At 36.3% G+C, this 22,007-nt stretch overlaps 1 protein-coding gene across 1 annotated transcript; it reads left to right on the plus strand.

The window, feature by feature from the left end:
• Positions 1-20,188: 20,188 nt before the first annotated feature.
• Positions 20,189-21,794, plus strand: LOC130431820 (complement factor D-like). The gene is made up of 5 exons (XM_056761020.1): positions 20,189-20,319; positions 20,462-20,606; positions 20,778-20,922; positions 21,151-21,411; positions 21,503-21,794. Exons 1-5 carry the CDS (start codon positions 20,262-20,264, stop codon positions 21,650-21,652), a joined length of 759 nt encoding a protein of 252 aa, XP_056616998.1. The 5' UTR covers positions 20,189-20,261; the 3' UTR covers positions 21,653-21,794.
• The last annotated feature ends 213 nt before the right edge of the window (positions 21,795-22,007 follow it).

Here is a 22,007-nt window from a genome sequence, read left to right on the forward strand (position 1 = left end):
TTAAGCGAAGTTCAAAGCTAAATACTTTGCTCAAACATAATATAAATTTAATGGATATAATGATATTTATAGTGATGCTTATTGAATTCGCTATGGCTAGCATCTGAAATCTTTTGAGTACTTTGCAGAAAAAAAGTATTCACTTTGGGATTATCTGTTTAACCAGTTATCTCATTTTGCATTAATGTAATGAATTATATGAATTTTAATTTAAGAAATGTAGTTAATAGCAACTTTAACCATTAAGACACGAATTTAAGTTTCTTTTTTTGCACTTCATAACATAACATGATAACATAATCTTCTGTCAGTCTCCATGGATCTCTTGCTATTAGTCGCCATGTCAAGTTATACAACGGGTTTCAATTGAGAAGATCACATCATAGCCTAAGTACAATAACTTGTAGAAAAGAAGGAAACAACATTTGCAAATGTAGACACATAGAGTACAGTATGTTGTATTCCATGCAAATACAAAAATCTAGTTTTTTACAAAAGGGTCACAAAAAATTAAAATAACTATTTTATGTTCTATAAAGAGCCCTCTCTTCTCCCTTTCTTGGGTAGTATTGGTTCTGCTTTGTACATTTTAATTCACAGAAATCTTACAAAGTATGTTGTCTCTCAAAAACGTGAACTCTGAGAAGTTTTGACTGAAAATGACACACCCACAATGCTGGGATTGCCCACATGTGTATATGTATTTGCTTCTTGAAGTTTGTAACTTTATTTCCGGTCCATTTTTATCTCAGTTCAGTGTACAAGAAACTATAAGCTATATTTAAGAGATCTAATTCTTCACCAAACCACCACATCATAACCCAACAACAGTAAAATGTGAACACGGGTTATAGTTATCAATGCAGCGTGAGAGTAATCCTGAGCCCTGCTTGTTAAGAATAATAATGGTGTTGTGTGCGTGTGTGTATGAGAGACACATGTTGATGCAGGGCTGGAGCAGGTGTATAAAGTGGGAGGTCTGTCTGCGGTCAGAGTCCTGGGCTTCTTGCCAATGGGTGTTTCGCACTTTCCTCTCACCTGTGTGTTACTGTGTCTAGTCAATTAACAAATCAGCCACAAGTGTCAATGCAGGGCGAATGTTGTTCTCCCTTTAATATTGCTGTTATTGGCTGCTCCATTAGATGCTTGAGGTCTGCGGTGTCACCCCTTCACCATCACCCCCAGGCTGAACATCTGGTCGAGCTGGGTTCTCTGAGCCATGGAGAAGAGCTCATTAAGAAGGCCGGAGTCCAAGCAGAGCAACAGGCCCACTAATCCAGCCCACTGCCAACCCGATGCCCCTCACAGACAGGTTCAACTGGGGGACGAGAGCAGTCTGCATGAAGAGAGAGGCTGGGAGGGTGGGGGAGGGTTGGGGACTATAGAAACTGTGAGCGCATGTGATTCTTCATGCCTGACTCAGTGAACATCCAAAAATGTTTAGCACATTGATGAGATTATCACCTGTTTAAAATGTGAAGTTTGTTTTGTGAGAATAGAAAATCATTTCAAGTAATCCTATGTGAAATTCCATATGATTTTACTTATCTGTCACTTGTGATTAAACGTCTAAATGACTTTGTCAACATTTGTGTCAGATAACTATGTGTATTTGCTTGATTTTCATTCAAACTCATTTAGAACAATTGCATTAAGAGGAGACAAAGTAAATTTTGTCCGTTTTTTCTGTCAAAGCTGCACGAGAATGGAATACTATTCTGACAACTATAAGAGATTTAAATGCATAAACTTAATTTTGGGTTTAATTGAAGAATTGGTTAATTAGTACTCAGATTTGTCAACACTAGAATATTATATCTGCTAGCTATCCTATTATTGCTTGTATTTTGTTTGCATTGTTTTTAATTGTTCCTATATTGTTTTCAATAGACTGTATGATTTGTGTTGTGTAATTATTATATTTTCTAGTACTGTATCTATTTCTAATTATATTTTGTTTAGGTTGACTTGTAACATCTTGTCCAGGGACTACCAGTGAAAAATAGCCTTTGGCTACATTTACAGGAATGTTTTCTTAATGTACACTGTCCATGTCAACTAAATTAAATGTAAAAAAAATACAGTTCCAAACATCACTTTCCCTTTTTTCACATTTTTGAATAATAGTCAACTCATCAGAACACAAATGTAAATATTAAAATGTATTAAAATAAACTTAACTGTATAATTATAAACCATATAACTATATTATAATTACAATTAAATAAAAAGGGCTCTTGTTGTCTCTTATGGGTCTTCAGCCCAAATGTGGCCCAAACTTAACTTTCGGTTAAGACCTCAGCAAAGTATCAATAACTGTTTAGTAGTTTCATTAAATTTAATATTCAATAAAATGTTGATATAAATGAATATAAATTAAATATAAAATAATTTGTTATATTACATCCAAACACAGATCAGTAATTACCTACGGGACAACGCATGCGTCCGATGAATCCATCAATAGGGTCTTATTTTTTCATTCTTTGATATACGTCCTTTATTTTTAAACCATTTCTTAAAGAAAGGAAAATGAGTATGTTGGCACGATAAGTTTTTGTCTGCATGACTAATTGCAAACATTGAGATACATGACTAAGATCTTTATATCATGAAAATAATTAAATTGTTTACATCTTAGTAAACTTGTAGTGTATGGCAGCTTGTATGTCTGGTATTTTTGGAGTGACTTTCCGATGACGCTGCTTGTTTAGACTGAGCAACTTTAGTTCACCAGAAATATATATTAATTCCATCATTTCATTCAAAACCTGCATACTCATGACTCTTCTTCTTTTGTGGAACACAAAAGAAGATATTTTAAGAAATGTCTCAGTGGCTTTGTGTCCACATATTGAAAGTGAATCGGGACCAGTGTTATTTGGTTACCAACGTTCTTCACAATATCATCTTTTTTGTTCTGCAGTCGTACAGGTTTGGAATTTCACAAGGATGAATAAATGAAAATGAACAAATGAAAGTATTTTTATTTTTTAATAAACTATCCCTTTAAATAACATACAGTTGAGTTTTTTTTAATACAGATAATTTCAAAAATAGTGCTGTGTGCTTTTTCAGGCTTCAACAATTAAATAGACTCCAAAGTATTATTAATGGTCAGCATTACCCAGAGGTCATATCTCACCAGGTAACCCCTTTATGAATTGGAGGGGCCGTCTGCTGGACACTGATTGGTGTAGACAGAGGCAGGCAGGAGGGATGAACATCTGGAGAAGGAAAAGCTCTCTCAAGTATGGTAGCTCCCTCTTTCCCCATGACCAGGCACGACCCAGCGGCCCAATCTACAGTAGATGTATCCAGTCTTCCAGAAACTACCGGTCTCCTCATCCCAGACGTAAATGGACAAACACCTCCGAGTCATTAGGGCTTGGGGCTCTTTCTGTTAGAACAAGTTAAAGAAACTGATCTGTGGAAAGATGGAAGATACTGGAATTCATACACTATAATGTTATCTAACAGCATAGCAGGTGGTAGTGTGGTCTGCAGAGAAGGGGGGTTTAAACTGATAGAGAGAAAGAGAGTGCCGTACAGTACAGTATATGAGAAACAGAGACCCATGGCCAATGGTGGGTAATTGTTTATAGTTTACACAGGTCTGTGATATTAATGCATCAAACTCACAGCTTTGTGTTGTGGGTAAACATTATCAGCCATTATAATACCAGCTCACACACACTGGGATATGTTGACAGTTATCGGTTCAGGAATTGGACTCAGTGTCGTGGAAGAGCTCTCTTTGAGAGCCAAACTTTCTGTCAAAGAGTCCCTGCGGGGAAATGTTTAAACAACATCAGACATGCAAGAGTACCTTTGCAGCTACTGAACAGCACAACTGTGAGTGTGAATATTAGCATTATTGTGAACATTTGTTTTGTAGATTAGGGAACCAAACTGTTTCCATAGAAATTTATGATTTTCAGTCATGGGGATGGAAAAGATGGTTTGGATGGGTTGTTAAATGAACTAGTTTATATACACTTCCTTAATCTGTGAGAGTTTGAGGAATGGTGGGGGTTGTTGGGGGGATACAGGTGCATGGCTGGGTCATTGGCGTCGCTCTGTTAGTTTTAGACAGATGGAGGAGGGGAAGGTTCAAACCCCCTGCACAGACAGACTAATATTCCTGTCAAATACCTTAAGCAGAGCCCAAACACACACATATGTCTCTCACATCTCATCTCAAAAAGTTTGTTCTTCCCTTTTTTCTTACATAAGAGATTACATATAATTGTGTCAACTGATCTCTCAAAATAGGGCAGTCAAACGATCAATCGCAATTGATCGCACATAGAATAAAAGTTTGTGTTTATTAATTTATTAATTAATGTCTTTATAAACACATGCATGCAAACATTTAAGAAAAAATATTTATATATAATTGAATTATTGGTAAATATAAATGAATAAATGACATCCAATTTTATTTATATAATACTTTTCACAATGTGGATTGTTCCAAAGCAGCTTTACAGGAGAAAAACAGAAAAACACAGAAAATGTAAAACACAGCACAGTGCATGGTGTTTATGGAACATGCAAGATCATTCTAGTAAATAATATCTAATAATATCTAATAAATGCAGTCTCTCAGTGAGCAAGCCAGCCAGCAAGACCCTGTGGCGAAGAACCCAAACTCCAATGATAAATAAATGGAGAAAAAAATCTCCTCTGACGTGTCACAGCTGTACTCAGTTACTTTGATTAAAAGCAATTCAATGTTTATGAAGAATAGGGAGAGTTTATTAGTTGTGAATTAGGAAGTTTTATTTATTGAAACTGTTTGGGTCTATATTTTTTATCGATATCAGGCAATAGAGGAATGTTATAAGCAGGGAAAATTATAAGGGCATAATGTAACAGTGCAGCTATAACTTCAAACTGCTGTCATGTGATGTAAGTTTAGCATTTAAAGGAGAGGTTGTTCGAATGATTTCACTAGATGTTAAATAAGTCTCTGGTGTCCCCAGAGTGTGTTTCTGAAGTTTAAGCTCAAAAAACACCACAGATCTTTTAATATACCATGCGCTACATGCCCACTGTTGTGTCTCTTTAAATGCAAGAGAGCTGCTAGTCTCCGCCCCCTTTTCAGCAGAAACTGTGCAGTGAGCCTGTGCATCCAGCGACAAAACATTAAAGTATGGTCACACACGTTCAGAATAAGGTTTATATTTCCTAAATACACTCACCTATAGGATTATTAGGAAAACCATACTAATACTGTGTTTGACCCCCTTTCGCCTTCAGAACTGCCTTAATTCTACGTGGCATTGATTCAACAAGGTGCTGAAAGCATTCTTTAGAAATGTTGGACCCATATTGATAGGATAGCATCTTGCAGTTGATGGAGATTTGTGGGATGCACTAAGACCCCTCTCCACCACATCCCAAAGATGCTCTATTGTACATGGTGGAAATAAAGGGATGGACATGGTCAGAAACAATGCTCAGGTAGGCCGTGGCATTTAAACGATGCCCAATTGGCACTAAGGGGCCTAAAGTGTGCAAAGAAGACATCACAAAACCATTACACCACCACCATAATTGCATTAATGAGAAATTGAACAGGTTCTCCTAATATTCTTTTAGGTGAGTGCATGTATACATGTATACATATGTGTTTGTAAAAACAGAATAAACATGCACAGTAGACAAACATATACTGTATTATGTAGACACAAACGTTTAGTCTGGATGTGATGTATCATGATTAATCACTTCACAGCTCTGTTTCAAAAAATTAACAATGCTTAGGGTATTTATCTGACTGACACAATTTTTTTACGAAAAATATGCTAAATACTCTTTCATACGTCACGCAGTTCTGTTTAAAATCCATTATGTACATAATCATTAAAAGACAGGATTGTGTAGGGTTTGGAGGTATTTATTGTACCGTAATGTGTAGTTTAATATTTAATGCAGTGTTGTGAATGGTTTGTGAATGACCTAATGATTATAGAGCAGTGTTTCCTAAAGAGCTGCTCAAAATGATTCATAACATAAAAATGCTGAATTTGTCCATCATCACTAGACAGAGAACAGCCTATCATTGTGCAAATAGGGCTGAACACACACATACTCACACACACACACACACACACACACACACACACACAGCCTAAGCAGATGACTGTAAAAACAAATGACATTGGCAAGAGAACAACACAACAAACCTCAGTGTTGTTTCTTACTTATACACAATAAAATAAACACAAACAAATATCTAATTCATTTTTAAATGTATTAAAAACTTTTTTAATTGCAAAATATACAAAGCACTACACTTCACATTTTGCGGTTTGTTGAGTCTTTAACTTGCTGCAGCGTGTCTTAAATAAATCTCACAAATCTTTAAAGAAAAGGAAGGAAACTGTTTTGTGTTAAAGCAAACAAAGCAAATGCACAAACATTGAACATTATGCAGTCTAGTGCTGTATAAAGTCTGCTATTGCTGCTATAAAATCTGTACGTTTTTTTGTGTGTTTGTATAAAGGCCTTTTGAAAATAATTCATTATGAGCTGAAGTGCCATTTTAAAGTCTTAGGGCTCCATTAAAAATCTTTCTTCAGCAACCTTTGAAAAAACGCACACACAACATACATCTCCAGTCTGAGACTTCAAAGGCAGGTGCAGTGAAACCATAAAATTACAGGTAAGGTGTCACTTACCCCTTTGAAACCCAGCACTGCTCAAATCCAGGCAAGACCTGGCCAGCCCGGGAATTAGAACAAATGAAAAAGAAAAAGAAGAGGGGGAGAGAATGACAGAATTGGAGGGGAGTGGCGGAGGAGTGGAAAGGTGATTTAACAAGCCATGTTGACAATATGGCAGCCATATAAAAGGGCCTAATTCTCCTGCAATTACCTCACATCACACTCAGCGCAAATGCACAACATTAACATCAAATGTGTATCCATCTCTAGAATTACACATCTCATGAGCTCATTACAACACGCACTTTTGAACATTAAGAACACTTTTCATGTACTGTAGGTACCATAGTATATATTAAATCATGAAAGGCAAAGCTTGTAAATTTTAAAATGTAACACCAAAATAAAATAAAGTGGATTATCTATGTCTCATCTATTGGCTGACATTCGTATGGTTGCATGAAGTCTTTATTTGACAGACTTTCACTGTCAGACTTATTTCACTTATAACATTAAATGATGTATTTTGAATCACATCATTAGATGAAATGAAACAATACACACCTGTCTAGATATGTTTAAGATGTTTGTTTACAGCAGTTAGAGCAGAGATTCTTCAGAAAGCTGCTGAGTTCAATTGAAAACATGTCTGTTGGTTTTAAAAAGTAATGGTCTTGAAAGTTTGGAGTCGTTTTGAAAGTGCAGGTAGAAAATATGCAAATTTCCAAAGACACAAATGACGAAAGAGATATTTTTCTGTCTCATGGATGATGGTAGATGATGCAATGAGGAACCTGAGGCTTTAAAAACAACAAAGAGCTCAAATCAAAGCAGGCGGAGAAGGGTTCAAACAAAACAATCCTGCACTGTCGACGGACAGACTCTGTATAGATGTTTACCGGCAGTCTGTGAATTATGTGAAAAATGTGTGTGTGTGTGTGTGTGTGTTTAACTGTGGACATCAATTAAAGCATTCATATCAAGGGACATTATCTCACCTATTTATTGTTTATGTTAATATATATTTGTATTTTTGCAAGTACATTTTTTTATTATATTTAATTTAATTTTTTGTGATCACCATATTTTTACTATGTTGATGTTTTTTATGTTTGAGGTAAAATAATATCTAGTTGAAATTCTTGAAATGATTATTTCTGAAATCTGATTTCTATTTGAAAAGGCAAATTAAAAACATGCAAGTAGCTATTTTAGTCATGAAAACCATTTTAACCAAACAAGAAATATGAAACATAAAATTCTTATATCTTTTTGGTACCTTAAAAAATATATTTCAATATATTCAATATCTAAATGATCACTTTTACTTTTTTATATATTTCTCTTTTATGAACCTTATTTTGACAAGTCCTTCTACATCAATGTGTCAGTTGAGAGGAAGTTGTGCCAGACTGTTCTGAAATGTGTTTTTGGTTGTGTGCGTGTGTGTGTGCGCGCGTGTGTGTATGTAAGTGTGTTGAAGTGGTTGAAGGATGTGTGGCTTCCTGTGGCTGCTGAAAGGCTCAAAAGAGGCCTGAGCAAAACAGGAACCTCAGGTGTGTGACTCATTCAATCAGAACAACACACAGACATGCTCAATACTAAACCTGTCATTGCTAAATGAACACTAATCAGAGATTTATTCCAGGTGAATTCTGATTGTTACCAATTAATCCTCAATTTACATACATTAAACAAAAAAACAAAATCTGTTGTGTGTCAAGGTACACATTGATTGGATAATATGATTTTAAAACATATTTGATAAATATTTTTACTTGAAAAAATGTATTTTGAATGTAATTTCTGAAAATAAAAATCCTTTATCATTTGTTTGGACAGTGATCTTCAGTGTTTATGCATTTTTGATCAGTTCCTATTTTCCTAATTAGTCATATTTAGACATTTAAAATGTTTATGTTTGTTAAATAACTGTATTGTAGTTTTTTTTTTTTTTTTTTTTTTTGCATAATTGATATATTTGTTTATTTGCAAAACAAACATGATTTGAGTTCACTGTCATCATTTGATAATTTTCTTCTTGTTCAACAAAAATAATAAAGCATCTTTCAGAGATATAGTCATTTTACTGAAACTTATTTGAAAGTACTGAAAATTTAACTGAGTTTATTTGGTTTTTATTTCATGACCTTCCCTACAACCACAGTGCTGTATACAGTACATACATAGCGCAAAGGGATTTGTAAAGTCTTTTGTGGTGAAACAAAACAAAATAACTGCTTTGGGATTTACTGTTTAGAAGAGAAAACACAAAGTTTGTTGAATGTTTGTGGTCTCCTTTTAAACAATATCCCTACATCTGCAGTTTGATGATGTAAATGAAGTATTTCGGCAGTAATTGGTCTCCTTACATGGAGACAAGCAGCTCAAGTCATCACATTAGGTGGAACTATCAACCCGTAGATCATGTAAATGACTCATAGCTTCTGTAATAATAATCAGACATTATGCATATGCCATGCATCTGATGGCTCCTAACCATTCAGTATTATCTCTAGAAAGCCACTTAGCAAGACAAATATCTCAGAGGGTGGAACCTTCTGTTAGAGAAACCACAGAGAAAAACACAGCCCATGACGTTACACAATACCGCTTTTGTTCTTCGTTGCATCAAGATGAAATTAACTGCTTCAATATTCTCATATATCATTTAGCAGACTGAGTTATGAGAACCTTTCGACAGATTGGTCGCGAGGAGACTGGTGAAAAAACCAGTGGTCTTGCCACCCAGCCCCATTGCTATATAAAAGAACACTGTCAACATCTTAGTGCTGATATTTACTTTTTCATAAGGAATAAATGGAAAAGTCAATTTAAATGTCAAATAAAATGAGGTGAACACTCAAGCTTTGGTCGGGCACGCTATGTCCCGTGTTTTTGGCATGACTGGCGAACTACATTTTTCAACACGCGAGGTTGCTGCCACTGTAATTACATGGCAGGTAAAGGCATATGGATGTTGCTCTCACACCTGACAAGTGACAGTTATTGACATTGACTCGTCTAGCCATAATAAAGCCTAGGGGAGAGGAACCAAACACACAGGCCTTAAATGCAAAAGCTTTGCTCCTGACAACTGTAACTAAGGTTAACAAATTAGTGTGAGAATATAAAGCCAAATATAAAAGAGATCACCTCACTCATGAATGATCCGCAATGATACGTTGTGTTTCTGGTTTGTTTTTATTGTCTCTGTTTGAAGCAGAGAGTCTGAGAGTGCCGTTCGGAGATTCCTGCCTGTCAGTCACAGATTTGAAGGAGGATATGGGCTTCGGCTCTTGACAGAGTTTGCTTGAGGCAGTGAGGTAGACGTCCTGTGAATGTGAATACCTCTGACTTTAGTCGCTTTGCGGTGAGTGTAGTTAGGGGATGTCCTCCTTCTGAATAGTAGGCAACAGGTCGGTGGAAGAAACCTCAGGTTGATAGCCTAAAATGGACTGCTCATGAGATATAAGATACTTTGCTGCTAGTGCTCAATGACATAAAAACAAGAGATGGAGTTTGTGCATGTGTGCATGTGTGTATGTGTGTTATGATGTGTGGTTTGAGTGTTGAGTGAGAGTTAGGTGGAAATGGGCCATGGGTCAGTGATTCTGGGTCCCCTCCGCCACTGCCCAGGTCCACATCAATCCCAAACAGTCATTCACACATTGTCACCTGAGCTTCAAAGAGCATGTTTAACACTTCAAAGGTATAGATTCTGAAGATCCGAGGCTTTTTCACAATTTATGTTTACTTTTTTCTCCAAAAATGTTTTTAGGAGTCAGTTTTTACAAAGACATCCGTTTATGAAATTTCCTAACAGTATTACACTAGTTGACCTCTTGTGACAACATTCCTCAATAATGAGCCATAAGGGCTAGTCCAGTTACACCAGTGTGTGTGTGATCCACTGTAAGAGAAGGCATACATTTTGTAAAGAAATTTTACTTTAAACATTATAGGACAAATAAAAACATGTACCTTGCATATTAAAACATCTTGGGTCTATTCATCGTTTCTAAGAGATAGCAGCTCAGTCTGAAAGAAATAGCTGTCATGAAAAAGTTAAGAAATTGAGAATATAAGCCCCATTCTGAATATCTCGCATTAGCAGGAATGTCATCTGTCTCCAGAGAGCAATATGATAACACATTGAGAGGAAGAGATGTGCGGATTATCGATGTGGTCTTTAACCTGATATATCCAGCCTTGGAAAAAATTAAGAGGCCATTTAAATCAGCGTTCCTAGATGTATTGTGGTCGTTCCAATCTAGTGTCTGTTGAAATTTAACAAAACAAACCTCAGGAATGACATAAAGTCATCAAACAGCAATGTGAAATACTGACAGCATGACAAGACACATGAACACTGTGATAATCACAATTATCACATAAAATTATCACATGCATTTTTCTTGCACTTTTCCTAACATACATGTACAAATATTACTGTTGTATTCCTTTAAAGGAAATATGAACTTTGAAAGTTTTCTTTGCAGTATTTGAGGTCTGTAAATTACAGAGCATCTTTTGCTATTTTTTGTCTTTTCTGTTATTTTCTGCAAGTAAATGCAAATTGAAACAATCTTTTTTATTGAAATTTGGGAGAAATATTGATAGTAGTTCTCAGAATGAAACAAAAATAATAATTTGCCCAAACATATGCCTAAAGTGTACATTCCAAAAAACTGAAAATTGTCTTTGAATTGGTCTCTTAATTTTTTTACGACGGTATACATCAAACACTATTCTGTCTCTTTTAAAACTGTCATTTAACATTTTATAATTATTTGAAAAATTAAATTTAAAAAATTAAATTTAAAGCAACTATTTTATTGAAATTATGGATCCACCTTTTAGATGCTGATGGACATAGTAATTAATGTTTATGCTTATTTATTAAAGTCCTGCGCTTCAAAAAATACAATCTGTTTCAATTTTTACTTAACCAGAATGCAGATTAATAGTTAAAATAATTCAGTATTTGTTTACCCAAGTTGCATAAATAACTAATTATTATCATTTAATCCTACCGTGGCTTCTTACTGGCCGGACAGCATTCCACTAATACTAAAATATGTGAAATGATAACTCCCTCTGTTCATTTGGCTACTATGTACACTTTGCAATATTTATAGTGACCAACTGTGTGAAACAAATTTGCATTTTACTTTTAATAAAATGTTTTCATTATGTAGTAACGAAAGGCACTAGCTGCTCTTGATGTGACTATATTAACAAAATGACACTGCCTTTTGTTCCTTATTACTTGAAACTCTGTCAGTGTTACTGTTAATAACTTCCTTAAAAGAAGCCATAACAAAGGCTAACACCAAACAAGACAAATAAAAAAACCTAGCGGTGAATCTTAAAATCTATTATGTTTCTCACGCGTTTCAAAAATTCTTGAGACAGAAAGGTACAGTGAGAAAATACTTGTTGAATATTTGAGGTAAGGTGAGGCCGTCAGGAAGTTAAACTCTGGGAATCTTGGGAATCCCCAAAGTATTTTCTTGGCCCACCACTGGAGCGGATACATGCTTCACAAAGATGGAAGACCTGGATTATGGAATCCCATGGGAAAAAGCATGAGGATAATAATATGTACTTTACAAACCTGCTAGTGAACCTGTCTGTTGTGTTTGATTGGCAATACGTATAGATTACTGTTTGTTATCGCCATACTGTTAGCTCTACAACACTGTATGAGTTGTATGCTTATAGCCACCAGATTGGACATAATGATTATGACAGACAAAATGTGTGAATTGTCAAAAAGTCAGATTCGCTCGAGGAAACATTGGAGATTATGTGAATTTAACAATAATCCCTTATACTGGAAACTCTCCAGAGATGAACATGAGATGAGATGGGGGGGTACATGGAGGGATGGAGAGGTGGGGACATCACATTTAAACACAAGAGAAGTAATATCTCTAAAGGCATAGAAACTCCCACTTTTGATTACTGTTGCCGCACCAGACCACACACATTGAAACGCTCATACACATACACCTGTGTGTGGTCTTAAGAGGGTCTGGCGTGCGACAGGTCTCAACCACTGTTTGTGCCAAGAACAATTTTTCCTTTTTCTCATATCGCCAGAGGCCACAGGTGCAGGCGCAAATCCTCTTCGCACCACACAGGAAACTATGGCAACATATTGTACCATCATTCATGTTCGGTAAAGAGACGTCTTGATCGAGTGTGATAAAGCCGTGCCAGACAGAAAACCTTCAAGGCCTCCGAGACCTGCCAGTTACATAATTACTATCTTCTGTGAAGACAACAGATTATTTGATTACCATTCACCTTCAAATCAAATGTGAATTACATGGATGTCATGTTCCCCTATACACTCTTAAAGAAGGCTGGGTTGTTTCAACCCGTGGTTGGGTAAAATAGGAAAAAAATATGTTAGTTTAAATTAAAGGGATAGTTCGCCCCCCCCCAAAAAAATGTTTTGTCATCATTTCCTCACCCTTAAAGGATCTCATGACAGAAATGCAATATAATATACAGTACATAACTATGTGTTCAGAGTCAAATGGTTCTTTTTTATTACCTTAGAATGAGTTATTTCCATCCACATAAACCACAGGTCCCCTTACATGGAATTCGTCATGTTGTTTCTACAGTAGCCCTAAACGGACAAACTGCGCTACAGAGCGCATTTCGTAAATACGTTATCTCCTTCACCAAAGAAGCAAAAACATAAATCAATTTCATTCAAAAAGGTTTTTCGATGAACATTAGGAAACTGTAATGTTACTCACTAGATGGCCTTAGTGGGATGGGAGTTTGTATGTTTGTTTGGTTTAAGAGGGAGGCGTTTGTGTGGATGACGTGTACTCGGTTATGTATCATTTTTAGGCTTCATGATATCTTTACTGGGAACAAGAGCTGAGAAAGACTGAACAATCACTTCCTAATCTCACGTTCCAACCACCTTGTGCAAAGAATATTCTCTCCAGTGGGGGTCTCCGAAGAGGCCTTGAGCTTTAAAATTATAAGGATTGGGGAAATATCTCTCTGGTTTCTGATAATCTGTTGGATTATTCCCGGACTAACAGAATGTAGTCTCAGATTAGCTGCAGTGACAGACCGAGTCCGGTCGTGACCCTCTCTTGGCCATCCAGTGACAGGTCAGACAAGGGACAGATAAATGTCTCCTCCTTAAGATAAAAGAATGCAACTTTTTTTCTGGAGGCATATTTAAAGTAAGAAATGTTCAAAAAAGAGATGGAAAAATCACATTTAAATGAACAGAAATTGGAAGAAATCGAAGTAGATAACTATATGAAGATATGTGTTTAGGGTTTGTGCGAGAGGGTGAGTTAAAGAGGAAAAACTATTTCCTATCCGTTACATGTGTTAAAAGAGGATAGTTGCCTCTAGGGTAACCCCATATCACACAAACACACGCACATGCACACACAAATAAATGAGTCTATAATGTCCATATACACTTTCTGTAATATTATACTATAAAGTTAAAGATTGCAAGCAGTAAAATAGTGTCTCTGGATACTATAACATTTTTAAAAGATACTAAACTGAAAATGGAAATTATGCTTACAGTATGTGTTCTTATAGCGCATCTCTCTTCTTCTCCAGGCAAGAGATACTTCCTTCTGTCAATCACACTTATGCATGCCAGAGTACAGATTTACATCTGACCCAAGCAGATAGGGCCTGGTCACTACCTAATCACACAACGGACACAAAGAGTGTATCTTATTTGCTGTTTTTGGGTTTGACTTATGGGTTGTTTATTCGTCAGCTTTAGTATTTATAGGTTTAGTTGTACAGTAGATGTTGGTAAATATATATATATATATATTTTACACTGGCTGTGTCTAAAGTCCTCTACAGTCAAGGAGTACTGTATGTAATCTAGAAATCCTCAGATTGCTTCATAACCTTGTCTCTGTCGCCCCCTTGCGGCCATATTATTTAGATTTTATTTACATTTATTCATTTGTCAGACGCTTTTATCCAAAGCAATTTACAAGTAGGCGAGCATATTAACATTTTGTCAACACAAAACAGTATGTTTAACAGTACCGTTAGTTTACAAGGACATGCCACTAGGGAGATTAAAGCTGGAGTAAGCAAAGGAGAGAATGAACAACAACAACAAAAATGTTGTGTATCAAATATATTTTCCTCCCTAAAAAACAAGACAGATGCTGTAATCTAACTTAATAAAGACTGACTTTATCTAGGCAATTACAACAGTTTCATATTATTTCAAGCAAAACACAAATCTACAAATTATTGATGATGTGCTCTAGAAATGGGCAAATGTAAACAGATTAATTTCTGATGGTATTTGAACTGATCATACAAGCAAAATGTCTGTTTCCAGGGAAACCAGAGTTCAAGGCATTTGTGTCAAATCATCTTTGTCTGTCATGACTCATTTGTTAGTGAAACATAAACCATGCATTTTGCTCTTAAAATTATATGGAGCCAGCGTCTCATTATCATAACATTTTCAGAGATGCATCTACTAACAGCAAAATATAAATCACAATATCAGACGGCAGTATTTGAAAGACTCTTTAAAAATCACATGTTGACATTTCGCTGTGTCACTTAACTCCATTGCAGCCGAAACTTTTCTCCAGCATGACTTTATTTGAAGGACACAAAGAATGTTGTTTCTATAAATGTTAGCAACATTTAATGTAATGAACGGATTACATTAAATGAACAGTAATGAACGGATGATTGCGCATATGGCTGATGTCAAAGCATGGGTAACCCACCACCTAGTTCTACACATTTTGATTGGTTCATCAACCGAGACAGACCTTTCTGTTATTAGATGCAGGCACTCCTTGTAGTGGTAAAAATTACGGATTTTTCTTTTTACCCAAAATCATCAGGATATTAAGTAAACATCATGTTCCATGAAGATATTTTATAAATTTCCTACCTTTAATGTATAAAAACATTATTTTTGTTAGTGGATGGCCTGCAGTGCCTCAGATTGACAACTTCATAGGCTATATTCTCAATATTTAGCTTTTTTTGCACCCACAGATTCCAGCTATGTAAACAGTTTTTGTCCTACCAGATAGTGTCCTATCCTAACAAACCATATATCAATAGAACGCTTATTTCTTCAGCTTTCAGATGATGTAAAAATCTAAATTGACACTTAAGACTGGTTTTGTCGTCCAGGGTCACATATGTTAAAACGTCCAAACTGCGTGGGTTACCTCTCAAATAATGTTAATTACTAAACCATGAAATAAAATATATAATAGATGTCACCAGTTTTCAGTTAGGTTTTATGTGAACTACTCACCGCAAAAGTTTTTCTTGTTCATTCTCGTAAGTGTTCACATTCCTTCGCAAGCCCACGTGAGTGCCGTGCTACAAGAGCTGGCTGATAAGATCGGAGACACAGAAAAACAACACCCGGACTCTGTTATAATCATTCTCTGAGACTCTAATAATGCAAAACGTACATGTGAACTGCCAAAATTCAAACATCACATTACATGCCCCACCAATTATATTCTGGACCACTGCTATATCACAATAAAGGATGCATATTGCTCCTTCCCTAGAGCAGCTTTAGGACTCTCTGAACACTGCCTGGTACTTCTTCTCCCATACAGGCAAAAACTTAAATCTGCTAAGCCAGTAGTTAGGACTGTAAAGAGATGGACCTACGATGCAGAGCGGGCCTTAAAACCCTGCTTCGACTGGAGTGATTGAAGTATTTTTGAAGCTGCTGCCACATATCTGGACGACCCCTAAGAGACTGTAACATCATTCATCAGTTTCTGTGAGGACATGTCGTTCCTACCAGGACATTTTTAACATTTAACAATGCCAAACCATTGTTCACACCAAAACTCAGACAGCTTTTCCAGGCCAAGAGATGCCTACAGGAGTGGGGACAGAATCTTATATCAGGCCTGGAGTCAATCAGAAGAGCTACACTAAAAAGCTGGAAAACCAGTTTTCAGCAAAAGACCCTGTCTCGGTGTGGAGTCCCAAAAGACATAAAAAACTTCAAGACACCATCGCCCAACAATGAGGCAAATCAGCAGCTTTCCGAAGACCTTAAAGAGTTTTACTGTAAATTTACTGTTAAAAAAAATCCGGTCTGACAACCTCTCTACACACCCATCGACACCTCCAACAACCCCCCTCTCCTCCCCTTCTGCAATTCAGATCAGTGAAGAAAATGTGCGTCAGGTATTGAGGAAACAAAAGAGAGGAACCAGGGCCAGACGGTGTTTCACCAGCCTGTCTAAAATCCTGTGCTGACCGTGGTTCGCTCAGCAGCAAAATCTGACCTCCGAAGACTACAATGGACAGTCCGGACTGCTGAGTGAATCACAGGCTCTCCAAGAACTGTACTCATCCAGAGTGAGTAAAAGAACTCGCATAATCACTCTGGACCCCTCACACCCAGAACACTTTCTCTATGAACTTCTGCCATCTGGTCGGCGCTACAGAGGCCATCTACCTAGTGATCAGTTAAATGTTCTACTGTGCAATAAAAACATGTGCAATACACAACTTTATATACTCATATTTATTATACATACAGTATGTTATTGATATAATAGCTATCTACATTCCCCTGCATCACTTGTATTTAACGCGGTATAAATTGTATATAGCACATCTGTATATATAATATACTGCCTTTTTGGTCTAATATTGTCCTTTTTGTCAAATGTAATTTGTCTCTCAATTCTTGGCAATAAATCTCTTTCAGATTTTGATTATAATGTACTTAACAATACATCTACAACTACAAAATAATACAAAATGCTGAGTCTATGTCAATCATAGAATGAACTTGGTTCAGAAATAAGCGTGAGAATGCATATCTGACGTATCTTTATTGTTGAAAAATAAGATGTGCTCACGTTTACCAAAGCCGATGACTTCATAGAAAACAATTTTTACTGAAAACATTAGTTATTCTAAAATGTATTAAAACCTCTATGACCTTTAAGTTCATTGCACTTGAATTCAAACCTTATTGTTGGAGTACAAACAACATTAGGGCTTACAATGTCAAGGAATTGTAAATATATCCTTATGTATGTAATATGTAATGGGGTGTGTTTTTTAGACATGCAATCCTTTTCTAATTTGTTTATGTAAAATAATAAAACATATTTCAAAACACTTTACATTTTGAATTAAATGTTTAACTTATACTTTATACGTTTATTGTGGGAAGAATAAGTTTTGGAAAATGTTTTAATTTTTTCGGGGATACCGTTTCATTAACAACTAACTCATTTGCCTGTATAAGCAAAAAAGTTATCATTAAGGTAGATTCAAGAGAGGACAGGGAATGTTTCTGTGGAACAAAGTACCTTCATCGATATTTTTATGGATTAGTTCTCTGAGAAGATATGATCTAAAGAGGAAACCGTCATCTATGAGAGACATCTGCGCACCTCCATAGGAATGCAAGCAAATACAATACGTGGGTGTTCAATATGAGCAAAACATTATTCTAATCTTTCTTTTGTTTGCACTCTGCACAAACATTTATGTTTTATTCTCTATTTATCTGAGTTTAAGCATGACAAAATATATCATGTAAATATTTGGAAGAAAGCGAAATGAAAGTGATACAGATCAGTTGTTTGTTGAATAAATAGAACGTTGTGTTGATTCATCGTACAACAACCCAATAAAGCAAAAGTTTCAAGAAAAATAGGAAGCTAAGCTTAAAAGTGCTTATTACTGTATATTGTTAATACATTTTCATAGGTTCAGCACATCTTTTGTATTTCTGAATTTTAATAAAATCTTCTTTGATACATCTGTATGAAACTGACTGTTGTTTTCTCTGGTTTATCATGATTTGTTTTGAGATGTTTTCTTCAAATTATTTAATGAGAAAAATGAAGGCATCCCACTATAAACAAGGCAGAAAGTTTATCACACGGACCTATAAATGAGGTCCTTTTAATGCCATGCTAAATGTGACATGAACACACTTAGAAAATATAGCTGCAAGCGTCCATTACTGGGCCAAGCCCCCAAGGGACACAGAGTAGAGCCATAGCTGATTTTCATATACTTTAAAAATAACACAGTGTTGAACACTGTTTTTGTGTTCACTTCTGTTTTTGTGCAAGTACAGCGCAGAGTCATTCTGGCACAGAATAAGTAGCCTGACTACTTCAGACTTCTTACTTCCGTTCAATTTCAGTTCAGTTCGCTTCTGTACTCCGTCGGATATACCTCCGCACCAGGCGTCCAACCAAAGAACTAAGGGCAGGCTGAGAGCCATGATACAGACGCTAAGCGCCGAATCTAAGATTGTAGTTTATATTAGGGAAATTAGGTTAGTAAGGGCCTTCTGAAGCTAATCAATCCATTTAAGACAAATATCCATAATTAAAACTTTATAAACTTTAATGACTAACCTGCATTATCCATCAGCCGTGTGTACACTAGAAGATTGCATACCGGCAAATGATGCACTGTGTCTTAAATTCTGATGACGAATGCGGCAGTGCAGAGAAGACAGCAAAACAAAACGAAAAATGATGCATTCACTATCTGAATTTATGACATGCCTGCATTAATTGCAGGAATAACACAAGTTTGACACCATATGATTCCTTCTTTTAAGCCTGCAACTGTTTCAGATCCTTTGTCAAAATGTGCTGTTTCTTAAAAAAAAAAAAAAATCCATTTCATACAGTAACGAATTTAATCTTTTTTTCTTCAAACTACTAGTTAGTAAGTATTCTATATTTATAATTTGCCTATATAAGATGTATATGTCATGGTTCCACCATCATGTCATGTTTATTCTTGGTCTAGCGGTGGAGTCATGGCATTGCCTTGGGTTTTGTGTGAGAAAGACATGGCTTTATAGTTTGGCTTGGCATGCTCTTTCTCGTGTCTCGTCAGTGTTTCCCGACATCTCGTTTCCTTGTAACATTCCCATTACTGTTTAATCCCCAGCACCTGTTCCTGGTAATTATCCTCTGTCTCCCCTTTAAAAAACCCTGTGTTCATTGTCCTGTGCTTCATTGTGAAAGTCTCTGTGAATGTTACGGTTAAAGTTCTTGTATCCTGTTGTTTATGACCTTGTGCTCCAAGTTACTGTTAACCACGTGTCCAGTAAGTGTAGTTTAGTGTGTGTATTAAGTGTTTATTTTCTTAGTTTAGTTAGTGCGTGTCCTTGTTTTAGTAAATAGTTTATCCTGTTTTGTTTTCCCCACGTGGGTTTTGTTTTGTCCTTTTGTAAATAAAATATCTGTTTATTTCACACCATCATCTTGTCTGCCTGCAATTGGGTTCTCTTGCCCTGTCTCCACCGAGTTTCATGACAGTATGTTTCATCCAATAAATTTGAGATTCATGTCTCAAGATCCTAAATCGAACAGAAATATTTATAGCATGTTCCTGTTTTCCATCACTGGTATGTTTTTAGGAATAGAATGCATGTTTAAACATGTTATTTCAAGAAACACCCACCCCTTCTCATTCTCCCTCTTGGGCATTATATAAAGCCCAGCCAGCACAGGCTGGTATTTAGTTTCAGAAGTAAACAGACGGTGATCATTCACTATGAATCAGATAAAAGGGATATTTGCCTTAGTTCTGCTCTGTGCTGCATTTCTACCAGGTGAGTAATACAGTTCCTATTTTCCTAAAAGTATTTTGTTCATATTCCATGCATGCATTCTTCAATATGATTTAAAACATCTTTGTTATATTTTGATCAGTTTTCCTTATGCAACATTTTTTGTTGATGTTGTTCTGTGTAGGTGAATGCATCACAGGAGGAAAGGAGGCAGTGGCAAACTCTCATCCTTACATGGCTTCACTTCAGTGGAATGGAAAACATGAATGTGGAGGATTTCTGATCTCCAATCAGTGGATCATGAGTGCAGCGCATTGCTTTCAGAACGGGTACGTAAGATAACCGCTCGGGTCCGATGACCAAAAGCTTAGAAAAAAAAATCAGTGCCAAGTGTGTAAATCTTTCACTCTCTTGTTTCATAATGAGGCTGTTGAATTAAAATGTTGTTTTTTTCTTTCTAAACCGAATGATGCATTTCCTGTTTTTCTTGTTTAATATAGGAGGGATTCAGGTGTTAAGGTTGTGTTGGGTGCTCACTCGCTGTCCGAAGATGAGGACACAAAGAAATCGTTTGATGTCTCTGCAGTCTACAACCATCCAGACTTCACTATTAGCAACTATGACAATGATATTGCTCTGCTAAAAGTGAGTATGGTGTCCCTGTTACATGCATAGGAAAACTAAGCTCTGTCTAACTGTGTATATGTTACTTTTTATAATCTAAAGAACCGTTTTTCACTACAACCTTTATTTTTAAGAGTTGCATGAAAAACTATGTAAACCCATGCATTTGAATCCAAAGGTTCACACAACTGTGAGAGGGCAGTACTGTTTTTCATAGCAGATTGTCTGGATTATTTTCATTATTGACAGCTTGGAAGTGCAATCACAGAGAGTTACGCTGTGAAACCAATAAAATTCCAAAGGGACGGAGGGGTCAACCCCGAGGAGGGTGCTGCCGTGGAAACTTGCGGATGGGGCTCCCAGAATAACATGGGGGGTCGACCCGACAAATTGCAAGAGCTCAGCATCACTGTCAAGGAACGATGGCTCTGTGGTCGTAGCGACCACTATGGAGCTAAGTTCACAGACAACATGCTGTGTGCCGCACTAAACAAAAAGGACACTTGTGATGTAAGTTTTTTTGGGACAAAGGTATATACTGCGCTCAAAAAAAGTTACAAGTTCCCATTATGATTTATGTCTTTTTATGCATCTCCTACAGGGCGACTCTGGGGGTCCTTTGTTGTACAAGGGTGTAGTGGTGGGCATAACCTCTAATGGAGGGAAAAAATGTGGTTCCAGCAGAAAGCCTGGTCTCTACACTATCATCTCCCATTACACCCAGTGGATTGATCGTACAATAACCCAATAAAGCAAAAGTATCAAGAAAAAAGGAAAACTTAGAGATCTCATTGAAATCCTTTGCTTATGATATGACATAAAAAATGTGTAGGTTCAGCACATCATCTGTATTTCTGCATTTTAATAAAATCTGTATCAACACCTGTCTGAAACTGACTCTATTGTTTTCTTTGGTTTGTCATGGTTGTTTTGAGACATTTTCTTGAAACTATTTTAATGAGAAAAATTGAAGGTATCAGACTAATCAAAGCAGAAAGTTTATGATACAGACCAATAAAGTAGGTCTTTTTCATTATGCCAGGCCAAAAATGACATGAATTGTGTACACTAAAAGAAAAAATAATATAATACAACAAAATGAACCT

The sequence above is a fragment of the Triplophysa dalaica genome, chromosome 11 (assembly GCF_015846415.1).
Source record: "Triplophysa dalaica isolate WHDGS20190420 chromosome 11, ASM1584641v1, whole genome shotgun sequence".
Lineage (NCBI taxonomy): Eukaryota > Metazoa > Chordata > Actinopteri > Cypriniformes > Nemacheilidae > Triplophysa > Triplophysa dalaica.

Excerpts from the sequence above, each read along its gene's own strand:
- LOC130431820 (XM_056761020.1), top strand. The coding sequence starts at position 20,262 with ATGAATCAGATAAAAGGGATATTTGCCTTAGTTCTGCTCTGTGCTGCA. Across the intron at positions 20,320-20,461 it reads CTGTGCTGCATTTCTACCAG|GTGAATGCATCACAGGAGGA; the intron begins GTGAGTAATACA and ends TGTTCTGTGTAG. Across the intron at positions 21,412-21,502 it reads ACAAAAAGGACACTTGTGAT|GGCGACTCTGGGGGTCCTTT; the intron begins GTAAGTTTTTTT and ends CATCTCCTACAG.